Consider the following 21,053-nt stretch of genomic DNA (forward strand, 5'->3'; position numbering starts at 1 on the left):
TCCAGCTATCAATTCGAACTCTGTTTTGTAGGTGATTTATCCACCTTCAGACCATTCAGTTTTTCTAGCACCTTCTCCTTGGTGATGGCCTCCATACCCAGCTCTGCCCCCTCACTCTCTTGATTTTTTTGGGCTATTATTTTATGCCTTCCACTGTGAAGATTGAAGCAAATTAAATATTCAGTTCCTCAGCCATTTCCTTGTTCCCCAGGATCGTTTTCCAGTGGCCCAAAGTCCACTTTTGCCTCTCTTTTGCCCTTTATATATCTAAAGAAACTCTTACAGTCTTGTAGAGTCATAGAGATGTACAGCACAGAAATAGACCCTTCAGTCTAATTTTTCCATGCCAAGCAGATATCCTAACCTAATCTTATCCATTTGCCAGTACTTGGCCCATATCCCTCTCAACCCTTCTTATTCATATACCCATCCAGATGCCTTTTGAATGTTGAAATTGTACCAGCTTCCTCTGGCAGCTCATTCCATACACATGGGAAGGGGGAGGGTGTGGTGTTGGTGGTCATGGAATGGACTAGTGTTTTGGAGGGAATAATTCCTCTGAAATGCAATTGGGGGGATGGTGGCGTTCTGCTGGAGTTATCTGAAATGGCAGAGAATGATTCTTTGAATGGGGATTCAGATGGGATAAAAAGTGATCACAAGGGGGACCCGATCATGCTATTGTGAGTAATGGAAAAGTTCAAGGGCAGAAGCATAAGGGATAGGTCAGATGCAGTTGAGGGCCCTGCCAACCACAGTGGGCAGGCAACCACAGTTATGGAAGAAGAAAGGCATGTTAGCAGCTCTGTTTTGGAACATGGCGTCACATCATCTGAACAGATGTGACGCAGGCGAAGGAACTGGCAGAATGGGATGGAGTCCGTGCAGGATGTGGAGTGTGAAGAGCTGCGGTGAAAGTAGCTGTAGGAGTCAGTAGCTTTGTAATGGGTGGCAGTGGACAGTTTATTCCCTGAAATGGAGACAGAGAGGTCAGGGAAAAGAAAGGAAGTTCGGAAACGGATGATGTGAAACTTATAGAGCATTGGAAATTCAAGACAAAATGAACCAACTTTTCAAGGGAGTATGAAGTGGCAGTCGTTGATGTACCAAAAAGAGAGTTGTGGGAGGGAGCCTGTGTAGAACTGGAACAAGAGTTGTTCCACATATCCCATAAAGAGGCAGGCATATCTGGGACGAATGGGGATGCCATAGCCACTCCTTTGACTTGGCAAAAGTGAGATGAATTAAAGGAGAAATTGTTCAGTGAAAGAACACGTTCAGCTAGGTGGAGGAGAGTGCTAGTGGATGAGAATTGTTCACGCCTCTGGTCAAGGGAGAAGCCGAGAGCTCGCAGCCCGTCCTGGTAGGAAGTGGAAGTATTGGACATCCGTGGTGAACAGGAGGCAGTTAGGGCCAGGGAACTGGAAATTGTCAATATGGTGGAGGACATCAAAGGACTTGTGGATGTGGGTGGGCATGGTCTGGACAGGTGGAGATAAGATGGAGTCAAGGTAGGAGGAAATGAATTTGGGTGAGGCAGAAACAGGCTGATGCAATGGCCCTCTGGACTTAATATTGAGTTCAAGTCCTTCAAATTGTGAACCAAGTCCCATTTCTTCCCTTTCTTTCAGCTTCACTTTTTACATTCTTCCATTTTTTTTCCCTGTTTTTGGCTTTGCTTGTTACATTCTCTGTCACGATATCCTGTCCCCTGTTCCCCATTCCCCCATTCTTGCATTTTAATCAAGTAATCTGAGCTATCAACATCTTCTCTCCCTTTGCATTCTACACACGGCTCCTGCACACCCCTCCCCAACAACAGCATAAATCCTGCCCTCTCCACACTTTACTTCTGAAGAAGTCATCTGGACTCAACATTAGCTTACTCCCTCTCCATGGACGCTGTCTGACCCACTGTAATCTCCAGCATTTGTTGTTTTCAATATCCTATTGAACCTCCTTTGCATCTCTCTAAATGTCGATCCAAACTGTCTTTCTGGAAGGTGTTGTAAAAGAATAGTATTTGGACGCGACATAGTCCTTGAAGTGGTTATGTTGCATAAGCAGATGATTCTCTAACCAGCACTGAATAGCTAACAGTGGAACTAGGCATGTACACTCCCACCCAGCTGTCAACGACACAATACAAGTTTAGAATTTGAATTTTTAGAAGCATCTACTTCCTTAGAACAGTTTGCCAGATTAAACATTTTGGTTCCTTTAGATTGTTGTGGGTAAACCACCACAATTGTTAAGAAATCAAATATTGAAACAATAGTTTAAAGTTTATTGCATGTAGCAACCAAAATGACATCTCAGTAGTAAGCAAGTTAAGACTCTCAATTCTACTCAGCTATTACCCAATTAATGGTGGAATTTAGCTATGATTCCAACCAACAGGGTCTGTCTCTGATGTTTATGGTTTGATCCTGGTTCTTCGAAGTTGATTTGGTTTGATTTGATTTAACTTATTATTCTCACATGTACCTCGGCACAGCTTGGTTTTATGATGCAGTGCAGGCAGATCATACCATATAATTGCATTCATTTCTGGTTACCACATTACAGGGAGCATGTAGAGGCTTTGGAGAGGGTGCAGAAGACATTTACCAGAATGCTGCCTGGATTCGAGGGTATGAGCTATCAGGAGAGGCTGGATGAAGGGTTGTTTTCTCTGGAGCAGAGAAGGCTGAGAGGAGACCTGATAGAAGTTTATGAGAGACATAGATAGAATTTACAGTCAGAATTGTAATGTCTAATACTAGAGGACATGCACTTAAGGTAAGAGGGGTAAGTTCAAAGGAAGCGTGAGGGGCAAGTGTCCAGAACATACTGCCAGGGTAGTGTTGGAGGCAGATATGTTTGGGACATTTAAGGGGCTTTTGGATAGGCATATGAATAAGCAAAGAATGGGGTAATATGAACCATGGGCAGGCAGAAGATATTAGTTTAATTTGGCATCATGTTTGGCACAACATTGTGAGCCGAAAGGTCTGTTCTTGTGCTATACTGTTCTATCTATCTATTAACTATAAAGTGCCATCGTGTAATCGAACAGAGCAAAGAATACAATGTTATGGCTGCAGAGAAGGTACACAAAAAGTGAGATCAAAATTAAATTTAAAATTTGAGAGGTCCATTCAGAACTACGATAACAGCATGGAGAAAGCTGTTCTTGTACATGTTTCAGCTTTTGTATCTTCTGCCTGATGAAAGAGGTTTGAAGAGAGTATAACCAGGGTGGGAGGGGTCTTTGATCATGTTGCCTGCCTTCCCGAGGCAGTAAAAAGTATCCATGGAGTCAATGGATGGAAGCTGAAAATGTGTTGCTGGAAAAGCGCAGCAGGTCAGGCAGCATCCAGGGAACAGGAGAATCGACGTTTCGGGCATAAGCCCTTCTTCAGGGCTTATGCCCGAAACGTCGATTCTCCTGTTCCCTGGATGCTGCCTGACCTGCGCTTTTCCAGCAACACATTTTCAGCTCTGATCTCCAGCATCTGCAGACCTCACTTTCTCCTCAATGGATGGAAGGTTGGCTTGCTTGAAAGACTGGACTATGTCCAGAGCAGTTGCCATTCTAAGCCATGACGCATCTGGATAGAATGCTTTCTATGCTGAAAATTGGTTAGCATTTTCCAGACATGCCAAATTTCCTTAGTCTCCTGAGGAGGTAGAGGTGTTGTGCTTTCTTGACTGTTGCATCAGTGTGGGTGGACGAGGACAGATTGTTGGTGAGTATCACTCCTTGGAACCCAACGCTCCTGACCATCTCTATCTCAGCACCCATGGTAGCGACAAGCATGCTCTCCACCTTGCTTCCTGAAGTCAATGACCAGCTCTTTTGTTTTGCTGTCATTGAGGGAGAGATTGATATCTTTACACCATGCCACCAAGCACTCTACCTCTTTCTGGTACTCTGTCATCCTTATTTGAGATCCACCCTACACAGCGGTGTTGTTAGCAGACTTACAGGTGGAGTTAGGATCAAAATTGGCCACACAGTCATGAGTGTACAGCGAGTATAGTAAGGCTGAGTACATATTCTTATCCTTCAGTTTAGAACTTAAGTTCCAAATAAGAAAGTATTGTAAGCCTTCATCATAGTGCCATAAAGGAAAGGCCTTCCAGCTCATCGAATTGCACTAGTTTTAAAAAGAAACAGCCACCTAATTATTCAAATCCTCAATTCCATTTTCTAGCACTTGACCCAAAGCCCTGTGTGCCTTGAACATCTAAATACTTCTTAAATGTTATCAAGGTTTCCTCCCTACCATCCTTATAGGCAGTGAGTTCCAGATTCTTACCAATCTTAGAGTGAAAGAATTTTCCCTCAAATCCCCTCTGAACTTCCTCACCTTCTGATCATTGATCCTTCCACCAAGGGAAATGTTTCTTTGTGTCTACCCCATCTATGCCCTTCATAATTTTATATATCTCAGTCATAGCTCCTCCCACCGCTTTAGTCTCTTGTGCTCCAAGGAGAATAGCCTAGTCTGTCCAAACTCTCTTCATAACAAAAACTCTCCAGCCCAGGCAACATCCTGTATCTGTCCTCTGCACCCTCTCCAGTTCAATCACATCTTTCATATAATAGGCTCTTGGCTTCACTATCAGTCTCCCATGTGGGACCCTAACAAAAGCATTGCTGAAGCCCAAGTATTTACAACTTCAAAAAATTCATTCATTGGTCAGACATGGCCTCTGCTCAAGAAAACCGTTAATAAATCCCTTCCTCTTCAAATTCTGTCCCTTAGAATCGCTTCCACTTTCTTCCCCACCACCAAGGTTCGACTGACTAGCTTTAGTTTCCTGGTTTATCTCGTGCACCATTTCTTGAATAACGATATCACATTAGCAGTTCTCCATGCCACCAGCACCTCCTCTGTGACTAGGGAGGAATTGCCAATGCCTCTGTTACTTCCCCCCCCCCCCCCCCCCCCCCCTTCCCTCACCCATCAGCCTGGGGTAGGTTTCATCTGGTCCTGGAAATCTAAGCCTTCCAGGCCACTCAGAACTGCATCGTTGTCTATGCTAATATTTTTAAGTATATCATAGCCCTTCTCCCTGATTTCTATACCCACTGGTGAGCAAAGTATTGGTTTACAACCCTACCTTACATCCTTTGGCTCCATGCACAACTTACCACTATGGTCCTTAATGGACTCTATACTGTCCTTTTATGTTTAATATACATGTAAGATACCTGAGGATTTTCCTTTATTTTACCTGCCATTATTCTTTCATGCCCTGTTTTGTTTGCCTAGGCACATTCTGTACAGCTTTCGGCCATGATCCTAGTGAATGGTAGTGCGGGTGCGAAGGTCTACTCCTGAACTTGTTTTCTATGTTTCTACTGTTTTAAACTCTTAATATCTGCCATAATCATGTATATTTGTTGGTAGCCAGGGTTCACAGGATTTGTTGTTGCAATCCTTTGTTATGGGGACAGGTGTAGGCGGGGCAGAACTGCTGCACTCAGATTGGATGGAGGGGCAGATTTGTTCAAATTGGGTGAGATCAGATCCGCTTGCTCAGATTGGGTGGGGTACAGTATCCAGTTCAGTATAGCCAATCAATCCTAGAATCTCTTCAGTGCAGATAGATGCTATTCGACCCATCAAGCAATCACCGATCCTCCAAAAACATTCCACCCTATCCCTATAATCCCACATTTACCAAAGTTAACCAACCTAGCCTGCACATCCCTAGATGCAGTAGGCAATATAACACAGCCAATCCACCTAACCTGCATATCTTTGGACTGTGGGAGGAAACCGGAGCACCGGGAGGCAACTCATGCAGACTGGGGAAAATGTACAAACTGCACACAGACAATCGCCTGAGGCTGGAATTGAACCTGGGCCACTGGTGCTCTGAGGAAGTGAGGCTAACCACTGAGCCACTGATTTTGAAGAAATTTTGCCTGAATACTTAAGGAGCTGACCTCAGTAACGACACTAGCATTTGTTCAATGTCACCTCCCTTTGAATCTGAAGGATGAATTTGAAGCATTACTGTTGTGTGTCACTGATGCACAGTCCATGTCTCATTGCAGTACAGGCGTGAGATTAAAGAGAGAGAAAGTTTCAGTGTGGAAACTTGAGTAGTTTGCCTGTTGTCCAGGGAAATCCCCAGGACAAACTCTTGAATCACTACCTTCCTGAGCTTGAAGAAATCCTGCCAGAAACATAGTGAGGTTACAGACCTTCAAAAGGAGCCCCTGTCTGACACAGTCTTTGTTGTCAGAAGACAAATCATAGAATCCCTACGTGTGAAAGCCGGCCATATGGCAACCACCTGATGAAGGAGCACCGCTCAGAAAGCTAGTGCTTCCAATTAAACCTGTTGGATAATAATCCGGTGTTGTGTGATTTTTAACTTTGTACACCCGACTCCAACACCGACATCTCCAAATCATGATTACTTGTTACTGGCTGAATCTCCCTTTGTACAGCCCTTGGTTCCAGCTCATCTGCAAGCTATTGCAACTGTGTAAATTGTGCTTTTTTACATTGCGTCCTTTCAAAACATGCAGCACTTGTGCAACAATCGTTCATTTTACAACAGCTATTTTCTCATTTCAGTCCACAATTAAAAATACAGAAAACTTACAAGACAGTCTTTACAACTCAATAAATCACCAAAGGTCTGTGAATTTTGCTGACAACAACCAAATTGTCCAAACATCTTCAGGACAATCCTGTACATAGTTCATGAGAAATGACTGCAGTGAGCTTGAATTTGAACTGTGAAAGAGACTATCAATGTATGGCCTGATGTTGCACAGGGCTGTGTGGTAGCCCCTTAACTTTTAAAAATTTACCTGGCAGTGGCTATCCACCACATCACAGATCAACTACCCTGTATTACATACCCCTGTACGTAAGAGCCTCTTTAAAAAAATTAGGGGAGCAAATTGTAGCTGCAAAACTCAGCCCACAGTGCACTGTCCTGGCCCACCAGCTGGTTACCGTATCATCCCAGAATGTCAAGGCAACAGGGCTGAGCTCAAGGCTGAGACAACACCGGGCACGTGGGCCCACAGCTGGACAGAACACACCATCTGCACAACTTGCAACTGGTGTGGCTGGATAATCCAGCGTAACAGCCACTACGTCTGTATTCAATGTGAACTGACCATTGATGTGAATGCAAAATGAATGAGCAACTTAAGTATAAATGGAGATGTTGTGTAATGACTGATAGAGCTGGGTGTCTCACTGTAAATTGGATCACCATCTAAGTCCCATTGTTTGAGAGGAATTGTAAACCTGTGCTGATTGGAGTCCAACATTTGTGTGTTAACCTTTGACTATAAGTGCTGACCCTTTGAACTCTTACCCTGTCATGAAATGCCAGGCCCCAGTAATGTTCCATTCACAGGGAACGACTGTGCAGCCCCATGTCCTGGGAAAGGAATCAGTTTCAAGTGTGGGCTGTGGTCTGCTCATAAGCATTTATTGTGAGTGAGGTTGATTGTGTGAGGTAACGCCTTGCAATAGAGCTGAGCCGTATCCTGCGATCTGTCCAACCAAATTGCACTTGCTGTTTTCAAACAGACTGCTGAGAAAGGGGCAGTGGACAAAAAATATAGCCTGTTGAGCCCAACCCTCTATTCTACACAAACAGAGAGATGAAAGAAGAGAGCCAACGTTTGTCATGAGTGAGAAAAAACACCCTTTTCAGCTACACTTACAGGTCTACTAGTTAACTCTGTTTGCTGCTGTTTAACTGTCTTTCCCAGGCTAGCACCTGGGATGTGTCAAATGCCATTTACACCACACCAATGATATGTGTTATTTACATCCCTGTTTGAACTGCAACCTAACTGCTAGTTTCCACCTTTCATCCATTATTCATCAACCTGCTGAAATTTTAACATTTTTGTTAGCAAAAACTATCCAGACAGAGATCCCAGAGCGCTGTCAGCACCTTTTTCCCCAGTGAAAGTCAGTATGTGAGAAATTGGATCCCAGTGAGAGTCAGTGTGTATCGAACATGTACTCCGGTGAGAATCTGTGTGTGTGTGACTGTACCCTAATGAGTGTCTGTGTGTGTGGGACTGTACCCCAGTGAGTGTCTGTGTGTGTGGGACTGTACCCCAGTGAGAGTTAGTGTGTGTGGGAGCTGTATCCCAGTGAGAGTCTGTGTGTGGGAGCTGTTTCCCAGTGAGAATCAGTGTGTGTGGGACTGTACCCCAGTGAGAGTCAGTGTGTGTGGGAGCTGTATCCCAGTGAGAGTCAGTGTGTGTGGGAGCTGTACCCCAGTGAGAGTCAGTGTGTGTGGGAGCTGTACCCCAGTGAGAGTCAGTGTGTGTGGGAGCTGTACCCCAGTGAGAGTCAGTGTATGTGTGGGAGCTGTATCCCAGTGAGAGTCAGTGTGTGTGGGACTGTATCCCAGTGAGAGTCAGTGTGTGTGGGACTGTACCCCAGTAAGAGTCAGTGTGTGTGGGACTGTACCCCAGTGATAGGCGGTGTATATACCCCAGTGAGATTAGGATTATTTTCATTGCTGTTCCTGTGCTGTAATTTTCTTTGTTCTTTTGTTCTTTGAGAGTTATTGCTAGACCCGGTACCCCACTGAAAGTTTCTTTGTGTGGACCCTTTCCCCAATGACATTCACTGCATGTGGCACCTATACCCCAATGAGAATAACTGCCTGTGGAACTGCACCCCAGAGAGAGAGAGATAGAGACCCAGTGAGAGCCATGCCTGTGGAACTTTAATCAAGCCGAATCATTGTCTGTGGAACCGTACCTCAGTGAGAGTCAATGTATATGGTCTTTTACTTTGTATCTCAATCTAGATTTTATCTAACAGTGTGTGTAGGACAGTGGGAATGTTTTTGCTGGGGAGATGGGAGACTTCTGATTTCTTGTTTCTAATCTGACAAAATATAATGTTGATTGAGCTGAATATGCTTGTGTGTTATCCTGAACTCTGTGTTGAAACACTGTTTAGTCCTGTGTGCTTTAAGAATCTTGGTGAGACTGATAACTTCAGGTTACATTTGCATTTTTAATAAGAACAGTCCTTTTACAAGGAAAAGGCATCTAGATTTAGGAAGGTTGCAGCTACTTTATTGGTTCTAACTTGGTGCCAGGTTTTGACTCCTCTGTATCCTGAAGGAACAACCTTTTTGGAGCCGTGATTTCCAAGCCTTTGCTTAAATGCCTCTGTACTGTACCTTTGCATTATCATGGTAGCTCATTCCATATACACAACATTCTATGTATAAATTATGAAAAGTACATACCCCAACGACCAGCCGGAACGTTGAACAAAGCTGATTACATCGATATGAGAGGGGAACTGCCTATGATTGATGGATAAATGGACTCTGAGTATAGCTGTAAATAAACAGTGGGAAACATTTAAAGATTTAAACATTTAAAATGTTCAAGAACAACACATTCCATCGAAAAACAAAATGTAATGACAAAGATCCATCCATGACTTGTAAAGCAAATTGGATATAGCATTAAATCAAAAGAATTAACAATGTAAGCAGTAGTACTAAATCAAAAGATCAGCAATGTTTTAGAAACCAGCAAAGTGTAACCAAAATGTTGGTAAGAGGAAGGGGGAGAAAAGTAGAATGACTGTAAACTAGCCAAGAATGTAGAAACAGTTTGTAAGAATGTTTACAAATATGTAGAAGGGAAGAGAGTAGCTAAAGTAAAGGTTGGTCCCTTAAATAGAGGACAGGAGAATAAGGAATGAGGAAAAAAAAGCAATCAACAAATATTTTGTGTCTGTCTTCACAGTAGAAGAAAACCATTATATCCCATAAAAAGATGGTAATCTAAGGGCTAATAAAAGTGAGAAGAATAAGGAAATTAATATCAACAAAGAAAAAGTACTAGAGAAATTTGAGGCACCTATATCCAACAAATCCCTAAGACTGACTGTATCATAGGATTCAAAGAGATCACTGCAGAGAGAGAGGATGTGGTAGCTATGACTTTTCAAAGTTCCTGAGAATCTGGAACAATCATAACAAATTGGAAGTTGGCAAGTGTAATAGTAAGAGGGATAATATGGGTATAGAAATCAGGAAGAAGGTCTGTGATACAATTTTAATAACTAGCATAGAAAAAGAGGAGGTTCTGAGGGCCCAGCAGGCTTAAAAGTAGACAAATCTCCAGGGCTGGATGAAATGTATCCCAGGTTGTTGAGTGAGGCGAGAGAGAAAACAGCAGGGATGTTTGCAAAGGTTTTCAATTCCTTTCTGGCCACAGAGAGGTACTGGAGAACAGCCAATGTAGCACTGTTATTCAAGAAGGGAGAAAGGGATAAACCAAGAAACTACAGGCCAGTCAGTCTAACCTCCGTGGTATGGAAACTATTGGAAGCAATTCTGAGAAACACAATTAATCTGTATTTGAGGAGGTAATGATAACTCAAGAACAGATGGAATGGTTTTGTTAAGGGAGGTTATGTCTGACCAACTTGAGTGAATTTTTCAGAGATGACCGGGCATGTCGATCAGGGTAATGCTTTTGATATAGTTTACTTGAACTTCGTCAAGGCTTTTGATAAGATCCTGCCTGGGAGCCTATTAGCAAAAGTACGGAAAAGCCCTTGCGATCCAAGGTAATTTGGCAAATTGGATCCACAATTGTCTGAGTGGCAGGAAGCAGAAGGTGTTGGTTGATGGGTGTTTTCCCGACTGGAAGTCCATGTCCAACGTGGTTGCAGAGGAGTCAGTATTGTGGCCCTTGCTGTTTGAGGTGTACGCAGATGATTTAGACTTGAATGTAGGAAGACAGACCAATAAGTTTGTGGATACAAAAATTGGTAGAGGATATAAATGGGCTGATCAGTGGCAGTTCAATCCAGATAAATATGAGGTGATGGTCTTGGGCAGGACAAACACGGCAAGGATTCTATGATGAATGATAAGACCCTGGGAAACACAGAGAACCAGAAGGACCTCAGTGTGTATGTACATCAGTCCCTTAAGGTGTCAGGACAGGTGGATAAAATGGTTAAGAAGCCGTATGGGATACTTGCCTTTATTAGTCGAGGCATAGAGTTTAAGAGCAGGGATGTTATTTTATAGAATGAGCTGGAACTGTATAAAATATTGGTTAGTCCACAGCTGGCGTATTCTGTACTGTTCTGCATTCCACATTATGGGAAGAATGTGATTGCACTGGAGAGGGTGCAAAGGAGATTTACAGGATGTTGTCCGGGCTGGAGAGTTTCAGTTACAAAGAGAGGTTGAACAGTCTGAGGTTGTTTTCTTTGGAGCAGAGGAGATTGAGAGGGGACCTGATTGAGATATATAAAATTATGGGAGACATAGGTAGGGCAGACAGGAAATGTCTCAGATCAGGTGACCCTTCCTCAGAACGGACCCGAAGCGTTAACTCCGATTTCGCTTCACTGATGCTGCCAGAACTGCTGACCTTTCCCAGCAGCTTCTGTTTTAGTTTCTGATTTGCGGTTCTTTTGGTTTTTAGAATAGATATTCTGGAACTCACTGTAGGATGATAAGAGGCAGAAACCCTCATAATATTTAAGAAGCATTTAGATGTGCATTTGCAATGCCAAGGCATACAGAGTTATGGACCAAGTGCTTATAATAGTTGGTGATTGCTTTTGACTGGTGCAGATGTGATGGGATGAAAAGCCTTTTCTGTGCTGTAGATCTCTGTGGTTCTATTCAGGAAAGAAGGGACAGCAAGCTATAGGTAAGCCAGACATAATAATGCTACCATCTATTACTGAGGAAATATTAGTGATTAGATTAAATTCCCTACAGTATGGAAACAGGCCATTTGGCCCAAGAAGTCCACACTGACCCTCCGAAGAGTAACCCACCCAGACCCGTTCCCCTATCCTATATTTACCCTTGACTAATGCACCTAATACTATGGGCAATTTAGCGTGACCAATTCACCCGACCTGCACATCTTTGGATTGTGGGAGGAAACTGGAGCACCCGGAGGAAACCCATGCAGACAAGGGGAGAATGTGTCAACTCCATGCAGTCACCTGAGGCGGGAATCAGTCCTTGGTGCTGTGACGCAGCAGTACTAACCACTGAGCCACCATGCCACCCCAAATGCATTTAGAAAATTGCATATGATTTTAACAAGTCAGCACAAGTTTTTACAAAAATTAAATCCTGTTTGACAATTTTTTTGGAGTATTCTTGAGGATGACACCAGTAGGATACAGAAAGAGGGACTAGTAGATGTAGTGGGAGAGATTGCAATGATCCAGTGGTATTATCACCAAACTATTAATCCAGAGACCCAGGGAATGTTGTGGTGGCCCAGTTCAAATCCCGTAATTGCAGATGATGAAACTTGAATTCAATAAAAATCTGGGATTAAGGATCTCATGATGACTGTGAAACAACTGTGAATTATTGGAAGAAGCCATCTGATTCACCAATGTCCTTTAGAGAGGGAAACTGTCATACCTACCTGGTCTGGCCTACATCTGACTACAGGCCCACAGCTTTGTTGTTGACTCTTAACCGCCCTCTGGGTAATTAGGTCTGGGCAATAAATGCTACTCTAGCCTGTGAATGCCACATCCCGAATGAATGATAAAAGGTAATACTGGATTTTCAAAAGGCATTTGAAAAGTTGCTATGAACTATACTAGTGTAGATAGAAGATTGGTTGACAATAGAAAGTCTAGAATAGGGACAAATGGGGTATTTTCAAATTGAGGCGCTGGAAAAGCACAGCTGGTCAGACAGCATCTGAGAAGCAGGAGAGTCAACGTTTCAACTTCATCAGCTCGGAACATTAACTGCCCTGCTCCTCAGATGCTGCCTGACCGACTGTGCTTTTCCAGCACCACACATTTTGACTCTGATCTCCAGCATCTACAGTCCTTACTTTCTCCTGTTTTCAAATTGGCAGATTGTAACTAGCACTGCCAAGGTTAGTATTGGGGCTCTAACTATTTATGATATATATTAATGACTTGGATGAAGTGACAAAATAATGTATCAAACTTTGCTGACCACAGAAAGTTAGCCTGGAATGTTAGTTTTGAGAAGGACACAAAGGGTCTACAAAGAGATATAGACTGGGCAACAAGGTGGAATATAAAGTATATCAGGGAATATGGAATTATTCATTTTGGTCATTAAAATAGGAAAATTATATATTTTTAAAAGGTACACAACTTGAAAATGTGAATGTTCAGCACTTGTACAAAAACTCAAGAAGTTAGCATATGGCTGGGTAACGTCATCCATTTGCAGTTCACTGGCTGCAGCCAGTGTTTCATCCAAGCTGCTCATGTAGCTATACGAAGAGCCTGTGACACTGTGCATAGCATTGATCCCTGGTTCTGGAAGTTGCTATCATGCAAGGATCTGAAAGCTCCGCACAGAAGAAAAAGATATAATGGGGACGCTCGTTAGAACCAGAGTGTTTCTTTGTCTTTTAGCTTTTGTAATGTACTTCTTTCAATGACTAAATGAAGTTTTTCTGAGAGGAAATCTTCAAGACCATCAATAATACCCTTACTGGCATAAAATTCACTACAGAGGAGGAAAACAGCAACAAACTTCCATTCCGAGATGTCACAGTAGTAAACAGCCAATGGGGAACTTCAAACCAGCATCTACAGGAAAACAACACATACGGACCAAATGCTGACCTACAGAAGTGATCATCCCAACGCCCACAAACAGAGCTGCATTAGAACATTATTTCAACAAGCCACCACACACTGCAGCACAAAGGAACTACACAGAGCAGAGGAAAATCACCTATAAAGTGTATTCAAAAAGAATGGGTACCCAATGAACACAGTCCACCGATTTCTCAGCAACAAACCCAAACAAGCAGACAAAATGCACCCAGAAACCCTAGCCACTCTCCCCTACATCAAAGATATGTCAGAAATAACTGCCACATTACTCAGACCTCTTGGCATCATGGTAATCCACAAACCCACCAACACACTAAAACAGTAGCTAATGAACTTAAAAGACCCTATACAGACAATAAGCAAAACAAACGTCATTTACAGAAAACCTTGCAAGGACTGAAACAATCACTACATTGGACAAACAGGCAGAAAACTAGCCACCAGGATATATGAACATCAACTAGCCAAAAAAAGACATGACCCTCTCTCATTAGTATCCTTACATACAGATGAGGAAGGTTACCACTTTGACTGGGACAACACATCCATCCTAGGACAAGCCAAACAAAGACAGGCACGAGAATTCCTAGAAGCTTGGCATTCCAACCAGAGCTCTATCAACAAACACATCGATTTGGACCCCATCTACCACCCTGTGAGAAAAAGAATAGGAAATGACATCACCAACCCAAGGAAGACTATTAATAGAAAGCAGGACGTAACACCAGTGCTTCACCGGAGGCTCACTGAAGATGTTACCTAGTATGGTGACGAAACGCCTGAAAACGAAGCTTCCAGTTCAGCAAGCAAACCTACTTTTTGTCATTTACATAAATGATTTGGATGCGAGCATAAGCAGTACAGTTAGTAAGTTTGCAGATGATACCAAAATTGGAGGTGTATTGGACAGCGAAGAGGGTTACCTCAGATTACAACAGGATCTTGACCAGATGGGCCAATGGGCTGAGAAGTGGCAGATAGAGTTTAATTCAGATAAATGCGAGGTGCTGCATTTTGGGAAAACAAATCTTAGCAGGACTTATACACTTAATGGTAAGGTCCTAGGGAGTGTTGCTGAACAAAGAGACCTTGGAGTGCAGATTCATAGCTCCTTGAAAGTGGAGTCGCAGGTAGATAGGATAGTGAAGAAGGCGTTTGGTATGCTTTCCTTTATTGGTCAGAGTATTTAATACAGGAGTTGGGAGGTCATGTTGCAGCTGTACAGGACATTGGTTAGGCCACTGTTGGAATATTGTGTGCAATTCTGGTCTTCTTCCTATCACAAAGATGTTGTGAAACTTGAAAGGGTTCAGAAAAGATTTACAAGCATGTTGCCAGGGTTGGAGGATTTGAGCTATAGGGAGAGGCTGAACAGGTTGGAGCTGTTTTCCCTGGAGCGTCGGAGGCTGAGTGGGCAAAATTATGAGGGGCATGGATAGGGTAAATAGGCAAAGTCTTTTCCCTGGGGTTGGGGAGTCCAGAACTAGAGGGCATAGGTTTAGGGTGAGAGGAGCAAGATATAAAAGAGATTTACGGGGCAACGTTTTCACACATAGGGTGATACGTGTATGGAATGAGCTGCCAGAGGAAGTGGTGGAGTCTGGTACAATTGCAACATTTAAGAGGCATTTGGATGGGTATGTGAATAGAAAGGGTCTGGAGGGATATGGGTCGGGTGCTGGCAGGTGGGACTAGATTGGGTTGGGATATCTGGTCGGCATGGACAGGTTGAAGGGTCTGTTTCCATGCTGTACATCTCTATGACTCTACATCCAGAACCACAAGCTGAGGTATAGACCTTCTCAAAACTCGCTAAGTGATCTGCTGTTCTTCCAGCCTGCGCTGAGCCTCACTGGAGCACTACAGCAGGCCCAAGACAGAAATGTTAGACAGGGAACATGGTGGTTTGTTGAAGTGGCAGGCAACTGGTAACTCAGGGTCATTTTGTGGACAGACTGTTGGTGTTCTGCAAGCAATCACCCTGTCTGCATTCTGTCTCCCCTGTGTCAAAGTGAATACAGTAGTCTAAGTTGAATGAAGTGTAAGTAAATTGTTGCTTCACCTGGAGGGTGCATAGTCATACAGTCATAGAGATGTACAGCATGGCTGGAGCCTTGGATAGTGAAGAGAGAGGAAGTAAACAGGTAGGTGTTATATCTTTTGCAATGGTATCGGGAAGTCTTAGGAATGGAGGAGTTGTTGTCCAGGGTGACCTGGAGAGAATAGTTCCTGTGGAATGCTGACAATAAAAGAGGAATTTTATATGATTCTGGTGATGTAAATCGTGGTTTATGATCCTTTGGATGTGCATGATGGTGGGGTGGGAAGTGAGGACCAGAGGGACACCTCCAAAGTTGTGGGAGGGGAGAGAAGAGGTGGGCACAGAAGTCCGGGAAGTGGGTCGGACTGACAGGGAATTCTCAGTTGAGAAAAAGGGTGAGCATTTCTGAGGCTCCTCTGTGGAAGGTAGTATCATCAAAACACATACAACTGGAGAATGCTATAGAATCTTTAAAGTGGACCAGACCAAACCCCCCTCAAACTATTTTGAATATAGTCTAGAACCTAACTTTTTCTTTTTTAAAGGTAAACATGAGATGTTATGTTCCAGGTGCAATTCAATTGGTCAAACTACCAGTTTAAAGCAAAATGTTCATCCACTATAGTTAAAATACAACAAAAGAAAGAAGTAATTGGAATAATGTATTGGAATGCTCAACAGAATAATAGATGTAGTAACTGTTACTAATTAACTGTTCCAATATAATAACAGCCCATAAACATGCCCGTTGCAAAAGGCAAATTCATAAAAACAGATTGACTCACATGCAACTGCAGTAACAGGAAGAGCATGCCCAGCTTTTGGCTGTAACCGAGAGAGGGACAGCAACTGCTTAAAGCTAAAACTAAAAGTCCTAGTTCTGTGAAAGCTTGACCATATCCATTCAAGCTGCTTGTATTGTTCCACCTTTTTCTTCAAAAAAATCCCAAGGTCTCACAAGCTAGTGGCCCTGGTAGACTGCTTCCACCACGGCCTTAAAACCTGTCCCAAAAGAACAAGGACGAAATACACCTCTTGAAGTCACAGTATCATCGCAAAAGGGAGCAGGGTGTGAAGATGTATAGTCCAGGAGTGTGGGAATCAGTGGGTTTGTAGTATATAATATTGTCCAGCCTGTCTCCAGAAATGAAAACAGAAATGTTATGGAAGTGGAGGGAGGATTTGGACCAGGTGAAGGTGAGAGCAGGGTGGAAATTGGAAGTGAAATTGATCAACTTTGCCAATTCTGGACAAGAGAGGATCAGAATCTGTGTTAAACTGCAACCTGACCAGTCAGAGGCTTGTAGCTATGCTGAACTCTCCTGAACCTACATCAAATAGTGCTACTTTGCCTGGACTCAATGTCCCCAAAACTCAACATTGAAGCTAATATACAGTTGGGTTTTTTTTTGAAGTTACAAACAACTCCTTTCACCTTCTCTCCTTAAGGCAATGCCCAGTTTCTCATTTCCAGTCTATAGTCCAAAAAAGATGAGGTCTTAGACTTATATAGTCATACAGCATGTATATCTGGTCTAAGTCGTCCATGCTGACCAAATTAACCAAACTAAACTAGTCCCATTTGCCTGCATTTGGCGCACATCCCTGTAAACATTTCCCATTCATGTACTTGTACAAATGTCATTTAAATGTTGTAAATGTACCTGCATCCACCACTTCTTCTGGAAGTTCATTCCACGTACAAATCACCCTCTGTGTAAAAATGTTACCCCTCAGGTCCCTTTTAAATTTTTCTTTTCTCACCTAAAAAATATGATTAGATTAGATTCCCTACAGTATGGAAACAGGCCCTTTTGCCCAACACGTCCACACTGACCCTCCGAAGAGTAACCCACCCAGACCCATTCCCTTACCTTGTACTTATCCTTGACTAATGCACCTAACACTATGGGCAATTGAATATGGCCAGTTCACCTGACCTGCACATCTTTGGATTGTGGGAGGAAACTGGAGCACCTGGGAAAAACCCACGCAGAAACGGGGAGAATGTGCAAGCTTCAAACAGACAGTCGCCTGAGGTGGGAATCGAACCCGGGTCTCTGGTGCTGTGAGGCAGCAGTGCTAACCACTGAGCCACCGTATAGCCCTTAATATATTTCCAAGTTTGGATGGTGAGTGGCTTGGAGGGGAACTTATATGAATAGAATCCCTACAGTGTGGAAACATGCCCTTTGGCCCAACAAGTCCACACAGACCATCCGAAGAGTAACTTACCCAGACCCCTTCCCTTACCTCATCATCCTACATTTACCCCTGACTAATGCACCTAACCTACACATCCCTGAACACTATCGGCATTTTAGTTTGAACTCCCCCATCCTCGGGAAAAGACCTTTGCTATTTATCTTATCTATGCCCCTCAGGATTTTATAAACATCGATAAGGTCACCCCTCAACCTCCTATGCTCCAGTCAAAAAAGGTCCAGCCTTTCCAACCTCTCCTTATAAGTAAAACCCTCCAGTCTGGGTAACATGTTGTGAAACTTTTCTGATTTAATAATGCCTTTTCTATAATATAACACAGTAGTCCGAAAGTGGCCTCACCAACATCTTGTACAACCTCAACATAACGTCCCAACTCCTATACTCAGCAGTGAAGGCAAGCACGTTAAACACCTTCTTAACCAACCTGTCTACCTATGATGCAACTTTCAAAGAATTATGTACCTGAACCCCTGTGGTCTCTCTGTAGATAACACTATCCAGGACCCTACCATTAGCTGAGTAAGTGCTGCCCTTGTTCGTTACATCTGACATATATCCAAATTAAACTTCATCTGCCAGTCCTCAGCCCTTTCTATAATAAAGGTATTCTGCAAGTCTCCCCCAGCTGATACAGAGGTGATGTGGGAGAGTAATTATGTAATCTCCTTGTAACAGTATTTGCACCAACCTGAGAATGTTCACCAATACACAGTTAGAATTTAAGAAGCATGTATATTTAAGCTGATAAACAGAGATATTAACCACAAAGTAGTGATTGGATAGTGAGAGAGGGAAAGAGAAACATTGACTTGTGTTTATATGGAGATAGTGAGGGCTGCAGATGCTGGAAGGTCAGAGTGAAGCTCAAAAAAGCACAGCAGGTCAAGCAACATTACAAGACCAGGACAGTCGACGTTTTGGGCAGGATCCTTCATCAGGACTGGAGAGGGGGAAGGGGACTGAGAAAGAAAGAGGGAGGGTGGTGGGGCTGGGGGAAAGGTAGTTGAGATGGTGATTCCACGTACCTTTCCCCAGCCTCTTTGCATTTATATGGCATTCTTCACAACAATGTCCCAAACCTCTTTATAGTCATTGAAGAACTTCTGCAGTGTTGGCTTTACCTAATGTAGGAAACTTAGCCTGAATATCAAATGGATTACAAATGCAGTTATCAAATTCCTGATAGATATTTGAAAGAACATGCATGAATTGTGCTCAGTACTGAAATTGTAGTAATTTGTGAATAAAAGATTGGAAAGATAAAGCAGAGAACTTGATGCTTCCAAGGATCTTTTCTTAACTCTCACGTTTCTCTCTGCTATGCCTTGGCAACATCATTTGAAAACATGTCAGATTTTCTGGACAACCCCAACCCTACATTACCATCATCTTCCCTGATCCTTTCAATGTCTCTAATTTCTTAAATTGCTTACCTGACAGCTAATGTTGAATGACTAGGTACATCCTCCAAGTAAAACTTAGAAAGGCTAAAACCATTGCCTGTGGTTCTGCTACAAAGCTGGTTTACTGTTGGAGGTGAAATCAGACCATTCATAACTTTGTTGTCATATTTGACTCAAGATGTAGACTCCAGAACAACATGCTAGCCAAGATGAGCCCTTTCCATCTTCCTAAGTGTTCCGGACTCCATCTCTACCTCAGTTTATTGTGTTTTGCTTGGTGCTGCCTTCCAGGAGGTCGGATGTTGGGGCAGGGTTTTTCCAGGAGTCATTGTTTTGAGTTGGGGAAAGGAAGCAGGGAATTGACAAGTGGCTGGGAATATTGCATGGTTCCCAATAAACAGATGACCCATGCTGACTCCATAGTACCACCTACATAGGGAGTGACAGCACCACCCTTCAACAAGCTTTGGTCTAGTCTTTCCCAATTCCATGAATGGACAAACAGCTGAGCTAAATTTCTGAGTTTGGTAGTTGGAGCTGAGAGCTGTTGGAATCAAAAACATATTGCTGGTAACTGCTCATCTCTTAATTTCAATGGTTGACTAGCCTTGACCAGCCTGCTCTGAATACCGGTAACCAATGTTCTGAAAGTACAGGTGTGTACTGTACCTTTAAGAGAGAGAGGAAGCTAGCAAGGACTGACTGAAAGAGTGTGCTGAACAACTTAAAAATGTAACAATTGGTTGAAACAAGTAGCTGGAATTGTGATGCCATGGAACAAAAACAAATTCAAATTTGGCCAATCAGTTTAAATTATGCCTCAGATACCAAATTCCAATCGAATTTGAATTTTACTGTTTGGGATAACATCAAACCAATGAAATGATCCAACGTTTTGGGGTATAAAAGTGGACATTTTGAACAGTTGGTGAGAACTGCAAAGTGCACCAACAAGTACAGCCTGCTAGTCGAATATCTCTCTGACAGGTCCCTGCCCATAAGAAAAGTTGTGCAGCAGAAGACCAAAGAAAACGTAACCCAAGAGAATACAAAGGAAAATCTACAGAGGAAAATCGACAAGGCTGATAGATTTTGAAACGTGGTTAATTTTTTTGTAACTCTTAATCGGGATTTTTTACTGCACCAGTATTGTAGAGTGGGAAGTAGAAGATAGGCTTAAGAGAAAGGAGTTGTAGATAGTTGTTTTTTTAATGTTCTCTGTTGGATTTAAAGAATAAAATTGTTAATTTTTACTTTAAATAGTGAGCTCTGTGTGTTGGGTTTACACAGTGTCATAACATCAACAGGAGGGTCTCATCACGCCTGAATCCAAGTAACCACATATGTCATTCTCTGTTACCAGGTGTGTAATGGGGCTGAATACCTGAAGCTTCCAGTGGAAGAGATGCGACAAGCCATACAGTCAAAAGCTGGCTCAGGAAGAGCAGAGTATACAGGTAACTGATCATAAGAAGGTGGTATCCAATGATGTTTCCTGAGGTGGAGAGGGTGGGGGATCTGACATGAGTTTCCCAGAGTTTGGGTCCGGAAGACAGATTGTGACTCTGACTGGATTTGAGTGTTGCTTGGAAGTTTGGTGCAAATATTTATATCTGTTTTTAGCCTCCAGAAGCAGTTAGGTGCTCAAGGCATTAATTAGCTGAGCAGAGTGTTTGGTGGGTTTGTAACATTTTATGCTGTAAATACAGGCAGGCATTCAAATTGGTATAGGAAGAAATAAGTGTTGCACTGAAT

The 21,053-nt window shown here is 42.9% G+C and overlaps 1 protein-coding gene and 1 pseudogene across 5 annotated transcripts in view; both read left to right on the top strand.

The window, feature by feature from the left end:
- The window catches only part of exd3 (exonuclease 3'-5' domain containing 3), a 451,102-nt gene that overhangs the window by 408,362 nt on the left and 21,687 nt on the right, over window positions 1–21,053 (top strand). For all 5 annotated transcript variants that reach the window (XM_087998598.1, XM_087998600.1, XM_087998602.1 and 2 more), the window contains one exon: window positions 20,662–20,755. In XM_087998598.1, coding sequence (XP_087854724.1) covers window positions 20,662–20,755 — 94 coding nt within the window. The remainder of the gene's footprint in view (window positions 1–20,661; window positions 20,756–21,053) is intronic.
- Window positions 10,471–16,218, top strand: LOC148146158 (uncharacterized; annotated as a pseudogene).

Source organism: Chiloscyllium plagiosum, unplaced genomic scaffold (assembly GCF_037043375.1).
Source record: "Chiloscyllium plagiosum isolate Xiang-an unplaced genomic scaffold, Cpla_swu_hap1 HiC_scaffold_21, whole genome shotgun sequence".
Classification (NCBI taxonomy): Eukaryota; Metazoa; Chordata; class Chondrichthyes; order Orectolobiformes; family Hemiscylliidae; genus Chiloscyllium; species Chiloscyllium plagiosum.